We start from the raw sequence: 17,357 nt of genomic DNA, 5'->3' as shown, positions 1-17,357 counted from the left end.
CACACACACACACAGATGCAAATAAAGCCCCTTCGAATTGAATTTTTTTTATTGAATAGGGGGGAGAGAGAGAGAGAGAGAGAGAGAGAGTGAGAGAGAGAAAGAGAGTGAGTGAGTGAGAGAGAGTGAGAGTGAGAGAGTGAGAGAGAAAGAGAGAGAGAGAGAGAGAGAGAGAGAGAGAGAGTGTGTGTGTGTGTGTATTGATGCAGGCAGTGCAGCAGTGCAGTCGCACCTTTGCACCAACTCCGGACAAGGACACGCTCCCTCTCTCCGCACCACACAGACCTGCTTCTTTTTTTGGTCAGAAAACGGAACACCGTCGGAGAATTTATCCTTCTGAAATCTGCGAGCCTCATCTTGAACCTGCTCTCTTTATTTATTTATTTTACCTCCGACAGCAGCAGAACTCTCCCGATCACCCTTCACTTCACCGCCAGTCTTCAAGTCGTCGCGAGGTGCCGGCAGATGTAAGTCCAGCCTTCTTACATTTTAACGAGCTTCTTTTCCAAACACGTGCGGTTTCTGCTTTCATCACCGCATGAAATTCAGCGCAGTTTATTATCGCTGTAAACTTTCTGATACATTCTTTATTTGTTTTTTTTACCTTCGTTGCCTCGTGGATGTGCCGAGTTCACTGCGCGCGCGGCTTTGAATAAACAATGAAATTGACCTAATCTGGTGGAAAGGTGGGTATAAAAACGAAAGTGTTGTACCTTTAGTCGGCTACCAAAAGAGAAAATCAATATCGGTGTACATACAGCTGACCAGACAACAGTCTGGGACGGGAAAGCTGAAATGAAAGTGCATGGCTGCTTTCGGTTCTTTGTGTCTCACTCCACATTAGACTGACAACCATGCCGTTACTGTACACTGAAATAGATTGTTCCCCCATTGACCAAGTCTACTCCACCAGGTTTGCCCCCCTTCACACAGATGTGCTAATGCACATTTAACACACACTTTATCTTTTTAAGGGTACTTCACTGCCAACTGACCGTTTTCAACCCAGTTCAAATCCCCTTTCAGAAGATTAGGAGGCAAGTTGGGCCCACCCAGCTTCATTTTGCTTCTGGGTATTGACACATTTTCTACTTCTCCCCCCCCCCCAATCCCCAGGACTTTGAGAGGTGAACGATGTGAACAGTGCTGGAATGCAACAGGATTATCATCTGACCGTAACTGAGAGGAGGCGAAGCCACCAGGCCATTAGATCACACGTTTTCTGCTGCACTACAATGCCTTTGAGGTTATAATGTCTACGCTGAAGCACGTTATTCTACAGGATAAAGAGCAGGATGTTGAGAAGAAGCTGGACTGGAGTTACATTGAGTGGGTCGGAAATGAAGTTGTCACCACAGGTGTGGCAAATGCACAGACCCAAACGGACTGTGGGCCTTTTCAGCACAAGGAGTGTCAGACCAGCAACCCGGTCATAATGCACATAGATCTCACGCGGACACACTCCAAGCTGAGAAATTCGTCCCTGGTGGACTCTGATGGCTTGGTCGCACCTTTCTTCCAGTTTGACCGGCAGGCCCCTGCACGCATCTCCACATCTCCCACCTTGAGGAGGATGAGGAGCACCAGACGTCCTCTGGATATCCGGGATCCTGTCACGATGGGGAGCACTCAGGAGGAGCCTTCCTCTGAGAGCACACAATCCCCCATAAGCCCCCCGTCCCTAGTACACAGAGGCCAATCTCCTCTTGCAGCAAGCCCGCTCTCCAATGGAGAGATCTGTCACAATCATCGGCCCATTTCTTCCTCCAGCCGACAGAAGACCAGGTCACATAGATCAAAGACGTTTGACAACGGCGTCACTTCCAAGAGACAAGAATGTCGCAGTGCTCATCCTACTATTGTTAAAGATTTTGGATTTCCTGAAAGTGGAGAACAGGTGAGCTTTTACCAGTCGTCTGTGGGATTTCACATAAAGCATGGCTGCACATAATCATTTGTTTCTCTAATCATCACGCAAACTAGGGTTGCCCGATATACAAAATGTGATATTGCGATATTGATTATGAATATTGGGATACAACATGAATAAATAAATAAGGACCATGTGTACAGAACAGGACATGTTTTACTGGTTGTACACAGTATAAAATAAATAAATTAAGAGAACAGGACACAACTTTTCTTTCGCTTCTCTGATTCGTTCCATTTAGTTGTCTCTATCTAGTTCTTCACTTACACTGTCACTCAGTCGAAATATGCACACACGTGGTACGCTCCATAGGGCTTATCACGTAGTGGGCCCCGTGCGCTGACGTGCACTAACATGTGCAAGTGGCACGGTAACTGGCCAATGAAACACGATCATTATAGCGTTTCAAGCGGGCTCTAAATCGAACACAACTAAGCCACACAGCCAACGGACGGTACGCAATGCTCCACAAAATAAACAAAATATTGCATGCTTATTGCGACACTTTCAATATAATATTGCGCAACGTGATATCGCGATAACGATATTGAGTCAATATATGATGCACCCCTACCGCAAACCTCCCCCCAACATCACCACGGGACATGTGCTTTAGTCTGGTGAGGATTTTTATCCAAAGCCTATAAATTAAATGGTTAAAAATTCCTTCCTCGCGGAAACCTTCTCTCCCTCATGCTGCCTTACCTCCTGCGGTGGTCACTCACAATGCGAGCTTTGACAGCAAATGAATCAGCAGTTACATGCACTGACAGCTCTGACCAAACCCACTGCCTGGAGGACACTGGGAAGTGCTCTCCTTGGGCCCCTATTCACCGCAGTCAGCAGTCACCCAATAATAGAGGGGTCAGTGAGCGTTGGAAAAAGATAATGGGGAGATCTATTCATCAGCTCGTGGTATTCAACCGAGCACATTCTCAATAGAGTTCCGACATTCTCCTCAGATATCAGAGGCTTTTGAATCCAATAGACCACTTAAAACACTGATTCAAATTTGAATGTCTTTGAAACTGATATAGCGGAGTCGTTAGCAGTTGGAGGTCTTTGCACCCTCTATTTAATGCTGAGTGCACAGTAAGAGGGTGCTATTATGGCATGTAAAATAGTATAATAACAGCTTTGGAAAATAAAAATAAGTGTATCTGATTTGAACTTGTTTTGCTTACACACTGGAACTTCAAAGCATGTTAAGGAGACGTTAATCATCTCAGCACATTTACAGTTATGTATGTTTTCAGCAAATAGTGATGTCTTAGTGTATAGAATGGTTACAATTTGAAGTTTTTCATTGACTGATGCAGTATTTCTTCTCTTTTTGCAGGAGAAAGAGATTAGCCCTAATAGGTACGTGTACCTTGGACTGTTTTGCATGTTGTCTGTGGGCTGTTAGCATAGCCAAAAAACACAGGGACTTCACTTTCAAGCTTTGTGAGAATATGTTTGCATATCAGCAATGTAGTAAAATAATTTCCTGTAACTGATAAGCTGGACTACAGTGTATATATATATATATATATATATATATATATATATATATATATATATGTGTGTGTGTGTGTTTTTGATTCATCTCTAATTTCCATAGTAAACCACAGCTGTTTCAAAAATAGCTGTGTGACATCATTTCCTTAACACGGAAATTTGAGCTATAACATTCAGCATCATGAGTGCCATGCCTTCTATGCTTGTGAGTGAGGATGATTGGACCTTTGGTTTAAGGAGCCCTATTGTTCATTCATTGTCAGTCATGTCTTTGTTAATGGAGCATAAGCTTGGTGGGTTACGTTTTGAGAGTCCCATGGTTATGTATGGGGCTAGACAAACCCTCATTAAGGCTGTTTTCTATTACTGCCACCCACACCCCTCCTAATGGGCTGCCGGGCTCTTCCCCTCACTGGATAATTAGGCAGCTTTTGTCCCTCTAATTGCACCCTGGCACTGTGCCTCTTACAGTGACTGGACCCTGCGAGCCATTGGTTGGGACAGTTTTGTTTTTGGGCATCATTATTTTCTCTTGTTGTGCGGGGAACAAAACACCCAAGTACTGTCGGTGGCAGAGAGGCTAACACAGAGAAAGCTTTCTGAGTGGTCACACAACAACAAGATGTCATTGTGAGAATGCTGTGGAATGAACTGCAAGGAGGCACTGACCTGGTTTAGAGGAGTAATCGTGCCTTTCTTACTGTCCCATTAGCCACGCATCCTCTACAGTGCTCAGGTGCTGCTGCTGCTGCTGCTGCCTATTGTCTGTCATAGCATCGCTGCCTGCCTATACATTGATCTGGAGGGGGTTGTATCAGTTTACCTGGGGAGAACAGAGCCCCTGCCAGTGGGAGCAATGAACAATTGGTGCTTTCACAGTTCAACAAAAGTGTTCTTGAGGAAAAAAAACGTGTCAGTGTTCTGTTCAGTTGCAGACTAGCTGATCCTCACAGTGTACAGGTTGGCCCTGCAGTCATGTGGCCTACATGTGTATTGGAGTTAGTCTTGTTTGCTGCTTGTGCAAATGCAGCCACTGTATGAGGGGATATTATGAGCTATTAGAGGGAGAAAGTCAAGTCCACAAAGCCGATTTTACATATAATGGTCGACAGAGACAAACCAGTACCAGCATTGGTCCCCTTGCTTTTACTTCTGCTCTACTTTATTGTATTGTTATAAACAGGGTCATTAGCTCTTATCTGTAAGCCAGGCTTCCTTATGGTCCGATCATGTCCTGATAACCTTAACCGTTACTAGGGGTGTGAATCTCACTGGTCTCACGTTTGGATTTGATTATCCTGTCAACAATTCGAAATCGATTCAACATCACGATGCATCACGATGTGTCACCTCCTCAGTATTATTATTTATTGCTACACATGGGGTTCATCAACAAATTCAAGCAGTCAGATATGTATGAACGCCCCTTTTTATTGTATCTGCTCTTAAAAAAGACACTTCCTGAATGCAGCGGAGTCTGAACACAGCAGACAACAGACAAAAGGCAAAAACAAAAAAAGCAGCGACTGGAAAATCAACAAGTAACATCAGTAGGCAATAATCGATTATGGTCTGTCTCTGGATCAATGCAGAACCGTCTAGGTCCGCATCGCGATGCATCGGTGCAATGATTCATTTCAACACCCCTAACTGTTACACGTGATGATCTACCCCGATGTAATGAGGATGCGTTTACTGTACAATCTAACGCTAGTGTGAAGTGGATTCTGTAACTCCGATTTTGTGTTATTATTTCTCCTTTGTCAGACCTTTTTCCATCTGCTTCTGAACTCTTGAACTGTTCTTTTTAAAAGCAAAACCCTGCTGTCGATCAGTGTCTCCGTGCTAAAAGGGAACCTCACCTTTGGCAAAACCAGCTTGTCTGGTGGCTGTGCAGCTTAGTTCTGCTGACTGCAGCCGTGTTACATGACTTGGCACAGTTTGGATTGTTATTGTTGAAGTCAACAATCAAGTTTTGCTACGTTTAGACTTGTTTCATTCTTGTAACAAAGGAAAATATTAATGTGGCCATGCCCTTTCAAAATATTTAGTCAGCACATTTAATATCACACTCACCATTATAACATAATTGAATTACATTTATGAGGGTCTTTGGTTTTTAATTTCAGCAGTAATCCCTGAAGTACAACATCAGAGGATAAGTCAAAACACTTGAGAACAGTGTCTGTCTGAGCTTTGCCTGAGGCTAAAAGGCAGGCCTGTGTTTTTCCAGCCACAGCCATGCCTCGGTTACTAACAATGAAAAGGAGACCAAGAGGATTATAACTGGCACACACTGGCAGCTCGCCTCCTTCCACACAAATAGAGTGATCCATTAATCGGCTATCTACACATAACACTTATCCTTCATACTCATGTTAATCACCAATTTGCTTCACAATGCAGATGGTATTTCAGTGGTATTTCAACCATGTAAAATGACAAAAGGAATTCTGTTATTTCCTGTCTATTCTCTTTGTGCGGTATTACATTTACAGTAGAATAATAGTTGATCTTCTTGTCACAGGGAATCTCAGATGTCCCGTGAGGCTGTGTTGAAAATGTCAAGCATTACTGCCTGCCAGTTTTAACGTTAGTGTGATTGTCAGCCAAAAAAGAAGTGGAATACCATCTGAAGACATAACGCCTGTTTACAATTCCCCTAGGCTCCATGAAAGGAGACGAAGCTCCGTGGTGGTCAGCTTGCCCGGATTGGATGTTTCACCAGGAGACCTTTTTGTATCCAATGGAGCAGCTGACATTTTAAATGATTCAAACTTCTCTGGTAAAATTCTACATTGTATTAAATATATTTTAATGGTATCGTTTCTGGCTTTGTGAATCAAGTGGCTGATTTACCCTACGGATGCTTCCTCATGTACCGATTGGTGTATCTCCCTGTCAGTCAAAATAAAAAATAACCCCCCAGTCCTGAAGAGCAAAATGAGCTATCATGTGTAGGGATGCACCAATCCGACTTTTTCAGTCCTGATACCTATGCCTGGGCTTTGTGTGTCTGTCGATACCCGATACCGATCCAATACCGTTGTTGAATTAATAATACACTGTATACCTTCCACCTTATACCTTCCTTCCACCATGTGGAAGAGACTAAAGGCACCAGACTTTCCTAAACATTACTTTCCTAACTAAGACAAAATGACATAGGTTTAATGTATTGAATTCTTATTTATTTTTACACTCAACTCTTGCAGCATGCGACACACGTGCGACAGAGGGAAAAAAATCTAACAAAACTGGATCAGCCCGTGGATCTGTTAATTTTTCCGATCCCCGATCCAGCTATTTTTTCAATATCGGGACCGATATCCGATCTTAATATCGGATCAGTGCACCCCTAATCATGTGTGTGGCTGTAACCTGTCCTACCATGTTGTTGAGGCAATGTAAGCAAGATATCAGCATCAAAGTTTGGTTGTTTCCCACGCTCAATTAATGAAGGAAGGGGCTGAAAATAGTTCTCTAAGTAGTTGCCCTTGTTATGATGCTTTTGAAAAACCAGGTGTTGACCCATGACCCCTTTGAAGGGAGGCGGATTAGTAAAGTGGTTTGAATTTTTTTTTGCACTTTCAAAACTTGACCCTGTATTATATTCTAGTTAAAAGACTGTTGTCAGCCGCGTAGTATTTCACTCATTATCTGAATTACTGTTCTGTAATGAGCTTTCATGCTTAACTGCTTTTAGAATTTTAATAAATAGCATCTTATAAACATCATGTTTCTAGACAAACCATTATTTTGTATTTATATATATATAATTCGTCATAAATCGCAAATGCAATTGTTCACACCAAAATTGTCAAACAATCCTGGTTATTCTAAAAAAAAAAAAAAAAAAAAAAAAGACAATGCAAAACCTTCATATTTGAAGCTTATTAGAGACTTTGAAAGGCAGATAATTGGAACTAGCAATAAAACACAGTTTTAGGCCTCAGTTTGAAAAGGTTAATCAGCATACAGTTAGTCAGTGTGTGTTGGTGCTCCTTACCAGTGTATCAGTATGTGGTTCAAAACCTAAAACATGTCCCAAAGATAAAAAAAGCAACACATAGCCTTAGCCTACACTATTTGTGTGCTTCCAAGCTCTCATATTTGCCAAACAAAGGCCACCCCAGTTGTAACCGTGACACACTGTTTTGTTTGATTCTAATCCCATCTGTTGCACAGCACACATTCTTGCTTGATCTTTTGTTCATAATCTGTATTTAATGTTTATGATTTTTGTTGCAGATACGAAGAAGTCAAAGTGGCCCTTTTCAAGGCGTGGTACGGTAGGTGTTTGTCTGTTAGTTGTTATTGTTGTTGTTGTTGTTGTTGTTGTGTGCGGCTAGTGCCAATGGTGTGCTTGGAGTTTTGTTTTTCGATGCACTTTGTTTTAGCTGTGGGCAGTTGGTTTGGACATTGTTCTCTGACCCGCTTCTCAAAGCAGATTAATGTGGTTCCTCTTATCCCTTTTGCCCCACACAGCTTTTGTAATTGGTCAACAATTGAAATGCAGAACTTAAACCAAACTTGTTAGTTTAGTTTTTAAAAACATAGTTTTTCAACACTGTCATATAAAGAGATATTTGAATAAAATAACTTTGCAAACAGGTCTTTTTCCTCGATCACCACACATCCATAACATAAATTGCCCATATAGAGAATGATAACTGCATGTCTTTTCCCTCACCTTTCAGACTAAAGGGAAGTCACAGACAGGCACGGCATCTGATATTGAAAAATATCTCTCAACATCACAGATTCAGGACTGGAGAAACCCTGACCTACAGAGGTATAAGGTGAGAAATGAGCACTGTCAGCTGCAAAAGCCTGTTAAGCATCCAGACTGTTTGTTAGGTAAATCCTCATGTTGGTTCTGACTGTGCAAAGGCTTCTAATGCAAGCAAAGTCAGAGTTTGAACTAAGAGATCCAGATTTGGAATCCAAATAGATCTCAGTGTTTAACAAGTGACTCAGAAATAACAGGACGGCAGTTAACAGAGAAGCTCCCGCAACGTTTAGATCACGCAAGTTATGCAAGAACCAGAATTTCTAGGCAATAACCAGTCATGTCAACCTGCACGCAATTCTGAAAAAAAACAAAAAACAATGACATGCGCTTGAGTGTGTCAGGGTGGTGGTAGGAACTTTACAGTAACAGAATATACTTTTTTTTTCTTCTTTTTCCACCCGTCTGTGTACAGGACTACTCTCTGGCGGAGTTCCTGCAGGACCAGTCTTCCCAGGTGAGCGCTGCCGATGACCCTCAGGGCTTCAAGAGACAAGAGGCCATCTGGGAACTCTTCACCAGCGAGTGTGTTTACTTCCTGGATCAGCTCATGGTTCTCAAAGAGGTGACCGTGCAAAGCCTCAGAATACACACACACACACACACACACACACGAACCACACATAAATAGACCAAACCCAAGAGAAACCCAACACCTGCTGCTTTGTGTTTTTATTCTTTACAGCAGAGGGTTGTAATGCTAGCACAACAGATTTCTTTCTTTCTCTGACTGCTTTGTTGCTTTCAGGTGTTTTTGGCTACCCTCACGAACCTGCACATACAGAACTGCCTGACTGATGTCGACTCCTGGAGGCTGTTTGCAAACCTTAATGAGCTTTGCCTGGTGAGACCTGGTGCAAATAAGAAGCACGAGGCCTGTTAGTTTTAGGCGTGTTTTGTCAATAATCACAAATGCAGCCTTCATAGCATTATAATAGAACATTTTGTTGTTGTGCAGCATCATAAGGTAAAAGACAGAAAATCTTAACTCTTTGTTGCTCTCGAAAAAGTGCTCTTACATGAAAAGATTAATTATTTTGATTATTTATTTGTTAAAGCTTTATTTAGCCTTGTTGCGCTCAAGAGGCACCGATAGCAAGTAGTGAGAGACAAACAGCAAGACAGAAAACACAAGATACTGTCTGCCACGCAATCAGAATTAAACTGAAAAATCATGAATAACATTTAGAATAAAATCATACAAAATATTTAAAAACAACAGCTGTCTAAAAACATAAAAGTCAAGACCAATCCAAAACAATAACTTAATGTGGGACATGCATAGTGTTCTTATTGTTGGCACCCAAGATTCAAACTGAGGTCAGTCTCTACCTATTCATTCGTTAATTCATTCATCACTCATTCACTCAACTGTTACAGTTTATGACATTTAATAGTTTTTTTAGTGGGAAATCAACTCCTTGTTGTTTTTGCCTTTTTAATTGACAACACTTACATTCTCGCATTTACACTACAGTTAATGGTGAAAACAAAGTGACCTGTAACCATTCATAGGGAATGACATTTATATTAGTCACTTTTAGTATTAATTATAATTAGTTGTATTACTTTGTGATTCAGAAGACACAAAAGAGGAAATACATTACAAAATGTTTTTTTTTTTCTTCTATTAACAAATGACTGTGTGGTGACAATTGACACTGAGTGTTTTCTGCTGCAGGTGAGCTTTGGTTTCCTGAACAAAATCCTCCGCGTCATCAAGGACACATTGGAGATTACGGAGGGTGGCGGGCCCACCCTGCTGGAGCTGCTGAGCAAGGCAAGTGTGACTCACACGTGGACACACATTAATACAAACACGTTGACTCTGACTTGCGCTCAACGATTCGCTCAACTATTCGTTCAAATGTAAAAGATGTTGGACACAAGGGAAACATTTCACACTTGAATACAAACTTGTCTAAATGTATGCTGGATACGTGTGCACATTATTCATGAGTGTACAACACACATTCAATTAGATTGATTCACAACATTTCATAATAATAATAATATATATATATATATATATATATATATATATATATATATATATATATATATATATGATGGCTTTCCAGGTTCAGGTTGCCTCAAAGAGCTCACAGCAGTCAGAGTTTAATATGTTCTTTGATAATGAATAATTTTGCTCCAAAGATCAAGGAAAATATTTGAAACCTTTTCATCATACTGTTAAATTATGCATCACAAGAAGCAGCCTCACAGTAGCTGGATAATGTGTTTTCACTCTCAGGGTAAATTTTGTGCTTGTACCCAGACTGGTATCTTCTTCTTGCCTTTTTGTGATCTGTTTATCTGCAGGTTAATGGCTGATGTGACCTAGCAGGCTGTATCCTAATGTTTGTATAACACTCCTATCTGTTGGCAGGCTTTCCAGGAGAGCGTATGTCACTGCCTGCAGAAGTACTGCCTCAACTACTCCACGGCTCTGCTTTATCTGGACAGCCTGAAGCCCAGAGAGGACTTTGGATGTTATGTGAAGGTACAGGAGGGAATTCCCAGAAGGCAGCTTAATTGTGTGTACGAGTCAGAGCAGGGACAGGGACGCCATGTACCTTAACAACGCTGCAGGCAGCACATTGCAAAGTATAATGGTGTGTTCCCTTTGTACTTGGAAGTCGGAATTTCCAAGTCAGAAATTTCAAATGGAATGCCCTCTGATGTTGGTTTTCCGACTTGGAAAGTCAGACAACCTCACTATCCAACATGGCGGCTCTGTGCTTCGACAGTAGTGAAAGCTGTAGTAATATATAGTTTAATAGCACTCCTGTCTTATTTGTGTCTCATTAAACCAGTCGTACACACAGTCCTGTCCAACTTCTATCTGTTGACATGTTGCTACGGTGTTTGTTTGCACAAAATACAGCGTAATGTGTAGTTTTCAACTGCTAGCTAGTATTGCTAGCAATGGCTAACCTGGCTAGAGCTCTGTCTGACTTGTACTGGAGCGTGATCAACTCGGGTGTGACGCCATTCCCAGCTCCGGCTTCCAACTTCCACAGTAAATGGAAAGCAGCATAGGAGAGAACGCAGCATAAGAGAGGACACAGCCGAACTGAGGCCTAAACCGCAAACAAGCAGTTCAGTGTCACCAAGGCCTGCTAAAGAGAGTAGGGTTGGGCATCGTTTTGATTTTAACAATTCTAATTCAAATTCCAATTCTGTTATCGATTCTCGATTCCAATTCTTTGAGGGTGGAGTTGAAACGGGTCACATGCTTATTTCACAGAGGAAATTTTTATTTTGATTCAATGGTGGTTCATAGTTTTACCGGGCTTTTTCAACGAAAAATAAAGCCACACTTTAGAGCGCCACTTACTGTGCTCCATGGCTGCAACACAACAAGCGCCTGAAAGTACGCTGGCCGCTACGGAAACCAAAACTTGCGCATGTTAAATCCGATTTTTCTATTGGATTCAAAACCAAACTTTACAAACAATTCCAATAAAAAAAAAAAATGTATTTAATAAATTAATTTTTGGAACGATTCCAAGTTGGAACCGGTTCTCCATGCCCAATCCTAAAAGAGAGAATGTGACCATGTGTCCCTTGTGTAACCTTCCCTGTGTTATGACTCGCAGGCTCCAACAAAGGGGGGAGAATACACAGCAAACTTAACATTGACAAACTGACATTTATTAACTTCAACTGCAAACGTAAAGACAATGGGATGTAGAAGTCAGGATCAGTGGTGTATGAGGGCGTGTGAATGGCTCGATGGTGTTTTAAGCCCCCAACGTCTCCTTCCAGGCAGCGCTGCGACCGTTGACTTCAAGGCACCTAACCCTAACCCTAACCATAACCATAACAATTGCCTAATCCTAGTGCCTTCCAGGCAGCGCTGCGACCGTTGACTTCTTTTAGCATTCATCTCAATACTTTATTTCAGTCCCTTAAACTACTTCTTTATTCTATATTATTTATGTTGTTACTTTCTCTGCGTTTTTCCTCTATTTTTTCCTTTCTATTTAGAAATCCTTTTCTGGTTCAACTTAAAAATGGACACCCAAAAACCACATCCCAGCTCTAGATCCATCCCTTTTCCTTTGCCCTGTGGTCCTATTGGTGCACCTTGCCTGGGCTTCGTACCCCAATCCCCCAGATGTTGGGGTGACAGAGCTGCCTCTACACTACGAACTTAACCATCCATTACTCCACGACATCCCATTCAACTCCCTCAGAAAACCTCCCCCGTTGTTTTCAGATCAATAGGCCAGTGCCATGAAATTATAACCCTTAATCACTAACTCTAACCCTACCCCAACCATAACCATAACCATTGCCTAATCCTTGTGCCTTCCAGGCAGCGTTGCGACCGTTGACTTCAAGGCACCCAACCCTAACCTTAGGCCTAACCATAACCATAACCATTGCCTAATCCTAGTGCCTTTCAAGCAGCGCTGCCTGGAAGGCGACTTCGGGGGCTTAAAACACCGATAAACGTGTGAATGCAATGAACAATGTGGGATGCATTGTGTCAGTGTTAACAAAAGAAGCAACAAAATAAAGGTGAACTCAGGCTGGTGCAGGGTGAAGGGACCGACGCACACTGGCCTGTAGGCAGGCTGGGTTAAGTAACCTGGGAACTCCCAGTTACCTCATTACCACGTAGGCCAAAAGCCTGCAAGTGCACAAACAATGACACACTACACCACTGACGCAAGGCAACAGGCTCTGGGGCTGTCACACCCTGTCGTCATGCGTACGTATTGTAAGGGCTTTTGTTTTGGTCTTAGAAATCACAATCACTGCCCATCCCCCGCCCCCCTCCATTACCTCTCCATTCTAACAAACACCGTGACCACTCTTTCACCCCTCTTCCTTCTCCCGCCGACAGCCCTCCTCTCTCACCCTGTCCTGTCTCTCTCTCTCCCCAGTGGTGCGAGAGGAACGATCAGTGTCGGAGACTGCAACTGCGCGACCTGCTGGTGGCGCCGCTGCAGAGGCTAACTCGATACCCGCTGCTGTTGCGGAATATCGCGAAGAGATGCCAGACGGAGGACGAGACCAGAGGCCTGCAGGTCGTAGCAGAGCAAGTGGACACATCTATATGTGAGCACCGTGAACTACTTCCCTTTTTATTGAAAAATGCATCAATACAAAATATGTTCTCACTGACATAAACCAGTGATGTTCTTTACCACCTGAGCATTCCCGCACTGCCTTATCAGCAGACTCTCACTGACTGAGTAAACACACTGTAGGGTGGAGGTTATATAACCCTCCACCCTACAGTGTGTTTACTCATGTATATGAGTTATATGACTTAAAGCTCTTTTCAGCTGATCACAAACTGAACATTCCTGTGTCAGACGTATTAGCCGAGTCATTTAGCGGACCGTGACTTAAGTGTTTCTTCAGTTTGACAAACATAATAAGATACAAAAGCATGTCAAGCCGTTGTAAGTAGGTTATCTTTGTCAAACAAACAGACCAGCTTGTGTCTTTTCGAGCAAACAGGCTACATGATTTGGACGGCAGCCAGGAGCCCTGACCGTACTCCACACAGCATGCCTCTGCCTGCAGACCTGTTGTGGCGGTTTACTCTGTAACTAGATGGACAGACTGTGGGAAATTTGTGCTGCAGCAATGCACCTCAACTAGTAACTTTAATATAACCATTAAAAAGGTGTGGCAGAGCGGCACAGGTGGCGAGACGGATTGTAATCACGCCGAAGATGTGTAGGGCAATGTCCTCTGGGTGTGGGGGGGATATTTACTGGAAAAGCTGAGTATAATCTTCCACGAGTCACGGCATGGTTACGCCCGTGTTTGGCAGGCAACCATCACTATACAGTAAAACACAAGGTAATAAATCAGTGCTAAAGAACAATATATCTAATTTGAAATAAAATGTGTTATTAATGTCATTAAAGTACATGGCTTTAAAAGTGGTTAATTGATCCTAAACATATGCAGTATTGGTAGTTTTTAGCAGTACATTCCAGTCAGAGGTTTTTGTCTTTGTGATTGAAAGGATGCCTCTCTGCTTCCAGGTGATTTAGAGGGAAAAGTCAAATGGATGGATAACTACCAGAAGGTGAAACAGTTGAGAGATGCCCTGGTGTGGCAGCCTGTTTGGGAGAGAGACAAGCGTGCCTTCTTTCCTGAGGTCTGTGTGGTTATATGTTTGTTTGTTTATATATATATGTATATATATATATATATATATATATATATATATATATATATATATATATATATAAATAATCACAGTCACAGATATAAGACACTTCATCCTCCAATAGCTTTTGTGTGCAGATAAGATGATCCAATCATATATCTGGACGTGAAATCAGATATCATGTAAAGCGAAGAAAACTATTCCCATTTCACAATGCACTGTCATGAGCATTTACTTAAGTGTCATTAACTTTGATCTTTCGATATCAGTTAACGTGCCAAAAGGTGAAAATGTTTTCTTCTTACCTTACTGACTGCTTCTCTTTCAGAATCTGAAACATCTCTTAAAGGCTGTCACTCTGGAGAATCTCATTTCTCACAGAAGTCTGCTGCACGAAGGGAAAATGGGGCTCTCGGGTTTGTACAGCTGGCACAGCTTCAACACATTTTACGTGCTCAGTGCTTCCATTTGAGTAAAATCTCACAGCATCTTTCTTTGGTTGATCGCCAGGGAACACAAAGCTGAACGATGTTTACCTGTTCCTGTTTGACGAATTCCTGCTGATCACAAAGATAAAGAGAAACAAGAAGGTTGGTCACTCCGTTGTCCTGTTATCTGTCTGATCTGGACCACGACAGACATTCAGCGTAAGGCTGTACAGAGGCTTCACAACGTGTTCACACCGTGTCCTGTCTTCCTGTGTAGCGGTCCATCGGTCCAGAGCAGAATCCTCTCAGGATGCCACAGAACCTGGAGCTGGATCATCTCCTGAAAGACGGATGCACCTTCACGGTTCTGGACCAGCCCGTCTCTCTGGACCGACTCCAGCTCAAGAACATTGATCAGCTCAATGCCTCAAGTAATATTAGTATTCTTTCTTATTGATTTCATTGGGTTTCAAGCACCCTTAGCATGATATGTTTAGAACACACAACAGAATCGAAACAGTCAGGCTGGGTGTTGATAAAAAATTGTTTTTTGCAATTTTATGCTTCCTTTGTAGCATCGGGGCTGCCTCATTCTTTCATAATCATGCACCAGAACCGTTACCAGCAGTGTATCGGAGCATTCATCCTGCAAGCTGCGTCAGAGTCTGCCAAGGTACAGTGAATTCCAAAAGGCGAGCTGGCAGAGCACCGGTTATGTTCTGTTCTCAAAAATATTATTGTACATACCATATAGATGTACAACATCACCTGTGGATCTGTTAATTATCTCCAAACATTTCTGCCTTCTGTGTGGCATCAACATTCACAGAGAACCACAACAATATTTTTAAATGTGTGTTTTGCTCAAGGCAGTTTTTTATGCGAGTTTAGAGGATTTTGAAGTAAACCAACTCATCCCTTCCACAGTACATTAGATTTACCTTTTATGATTGCAATTACTTACTGACATAGACTATTTTACATTGGCCAGGGGTTTTCTTTATGAAAATGTATTTTGTCTTAAATGTGCATGCATTTTATCTGCAAGTTAGTCTTCTACTTTATAAATTGTAATGCAGGAACTCATTAGTTAACATATTTATGCATATTACATGTTCATTTACATTAACTTCTACCTATGTACATCTCTAAAGTCATTTTGTTCTTTCTGTAAATGGAGGAAAATAGTTTAACTGGTCAGGGTTGTTCTTACATGTATGGGGCTGTAGTTGGGGCTCGTATCAATCCACTTTACAAATGAAGAGTTAAACAAATAAGTACAACACTATCACATGAGCAAACCATCCCAATAGCTGCTAACTGCAGGATACTAAACATGATGACATTTCTCTTTCTGAACACCTTCATGTGTGACTTTCTGCAGAAAGAGTGGATGTCAAAGATAGAGGGCGCTGTGACGGCGCTGCTGAAGCTGGACTCTCAGCAGCCGCGAGTCAAGAGCTCCTCACTGTGGCTGGAGTCTTCACAGATATGACCAACAGCACTACAAGCCATCTGAAATGTCTCTGCACTTCACTGTCTCCTGACATTTTGTAAATGACTGTACTAGCACTAGGATCATTTTATAAACGTAATGTTTGCCTTTAAAGGGCAGCTGCTGCAGTAGTTTACAATAAATCTCTCATTATGTAGTAAAAGATGTTCTTGAGTGTTTTTCCTTAGAACGCACATTTGATTTCTGATATAAAGTTCACTTTTCAGCAAATCAATTTTACCTCAAGTTCCATTTAGTAGCAGTTGTGAGCTTATGATCATATCAGATGCTCTTCACCAGCAGTTGGAGATTGTTCAGTAGTGTCAATTTTAGAAAAACCCATGTACCAGAAGTGCTTTAACGTGAAATTTGAACATTCATAATTCAATGACAACTGAGCAAACTCCCATATGCTAAACAAGCTCCTGTGATACCGCATGATCAAAAGCTCCAGAAGAGCTACTAAATAGACCCCAAGGTGAGGTTTTTAAGGATCAACCATTACTGTTTTTTCAAGGCCGATACCAATTATTAGTAGTTGATGAAACTGATAACAGATACTTGGAACCGATATACAGTAATAGTAATAATATAGTACATAACAGTGAAAATCTTTTAAATCATAATTAAGATTTTGGAATGTTACAAACTCCAACACAAAACTTTGTGTAAATGCTTTAAGCAATGATTAAATACATTAGAAACTTTCAACATAATACAGAGTAAAAGCTAGTCAGATAGTGTTGTGGGCGGGACATTAAGTCAGACTCAGTGGTGAGTGAAATTAATTTTATCGGTTATCAGGGAAATAAAACGCAGGTACAGATAATCTGCAAACTGCCAAAAAATGGGCAGATAATCTGTCTATCCCTAGAGATTTTGCCAACTGCCTTCTCCAAACTCAAGAATGAACTTCAAATTAAAGGTCTTGCTTAACAAAATAAAAAAAAAATATCTTTCTTCAGAGAAATACAGGGGAAATAAGTATTTGACCCCTTGCTGATTTTGCAGGTTTGCCCACTTACAAAGAATGCAAAAATCTACAATTTTAATCATATGTACATTCT

At 41.6% G+C, this 17,357-nt stretch overlaps 1 protein-coding gene across 1 annotated transcript; it reads left to right on the top strand.

Moving 5' to 3' along the window:
* The first annotated feature begins 200 nt into the window (after positions 1-200).
* plekhg7 (pleckstrin homology domain containing, family G (with RhoGef domain) member 7) lies at positions 201-16,456 on the top strand. Its single transcript, XM_028585841.1, has 17 exons — positions 201-467; positions 1,117-1,897; positions 3,270-3,292; positions 6,097-6,215; positions 7,682-7,722; positions 8,131-8,232; positions 8,638-8,787; positions 8,971-9,066; positions 9,904-10,002; positions 10,612-10,725; positions 13,121-13,295; positions 14,240-14,355; positions 14,696-14,783; positions 14,878-14,957; positions 15,073-15,226; positions 15,371-15,468; positions 16,180-16,456. Exons 2-17 carry the CDS (start codon positions 1,253-1,255, stop codon positions 16,288-16,290), a joined length of 2,211 nt encoding a protein of 736 aa, XP_028441642.1. The 5' UTR covers positions 201-467; positions 1,117-1,252; the 3' UTR covers positions 16,291-16,456.
* The last annotated feature ends 901 nt before the right edge of the window (positions 16,457-17,357 follow it).

This window comes from Perca flavescens, chromosome 8 (genome assembly GCF_004354835.1).
Source record: "Perca flavescens isolate YP-PL-M2 chromosome 8, PFLA_1.0, whole genome shotgun sequence".
NCBI classification, from domain to species: Eukaryota; Metazoa; Chordata; class Actinopteri; order Perciformes; family Percidae; genus Perca; species Perca flavescens.
The sequence above is the reverse complement of the archived record's forward strand: the minus strand, read 5'-3'. Positions and strand labels throughout refer to the sequence as shown.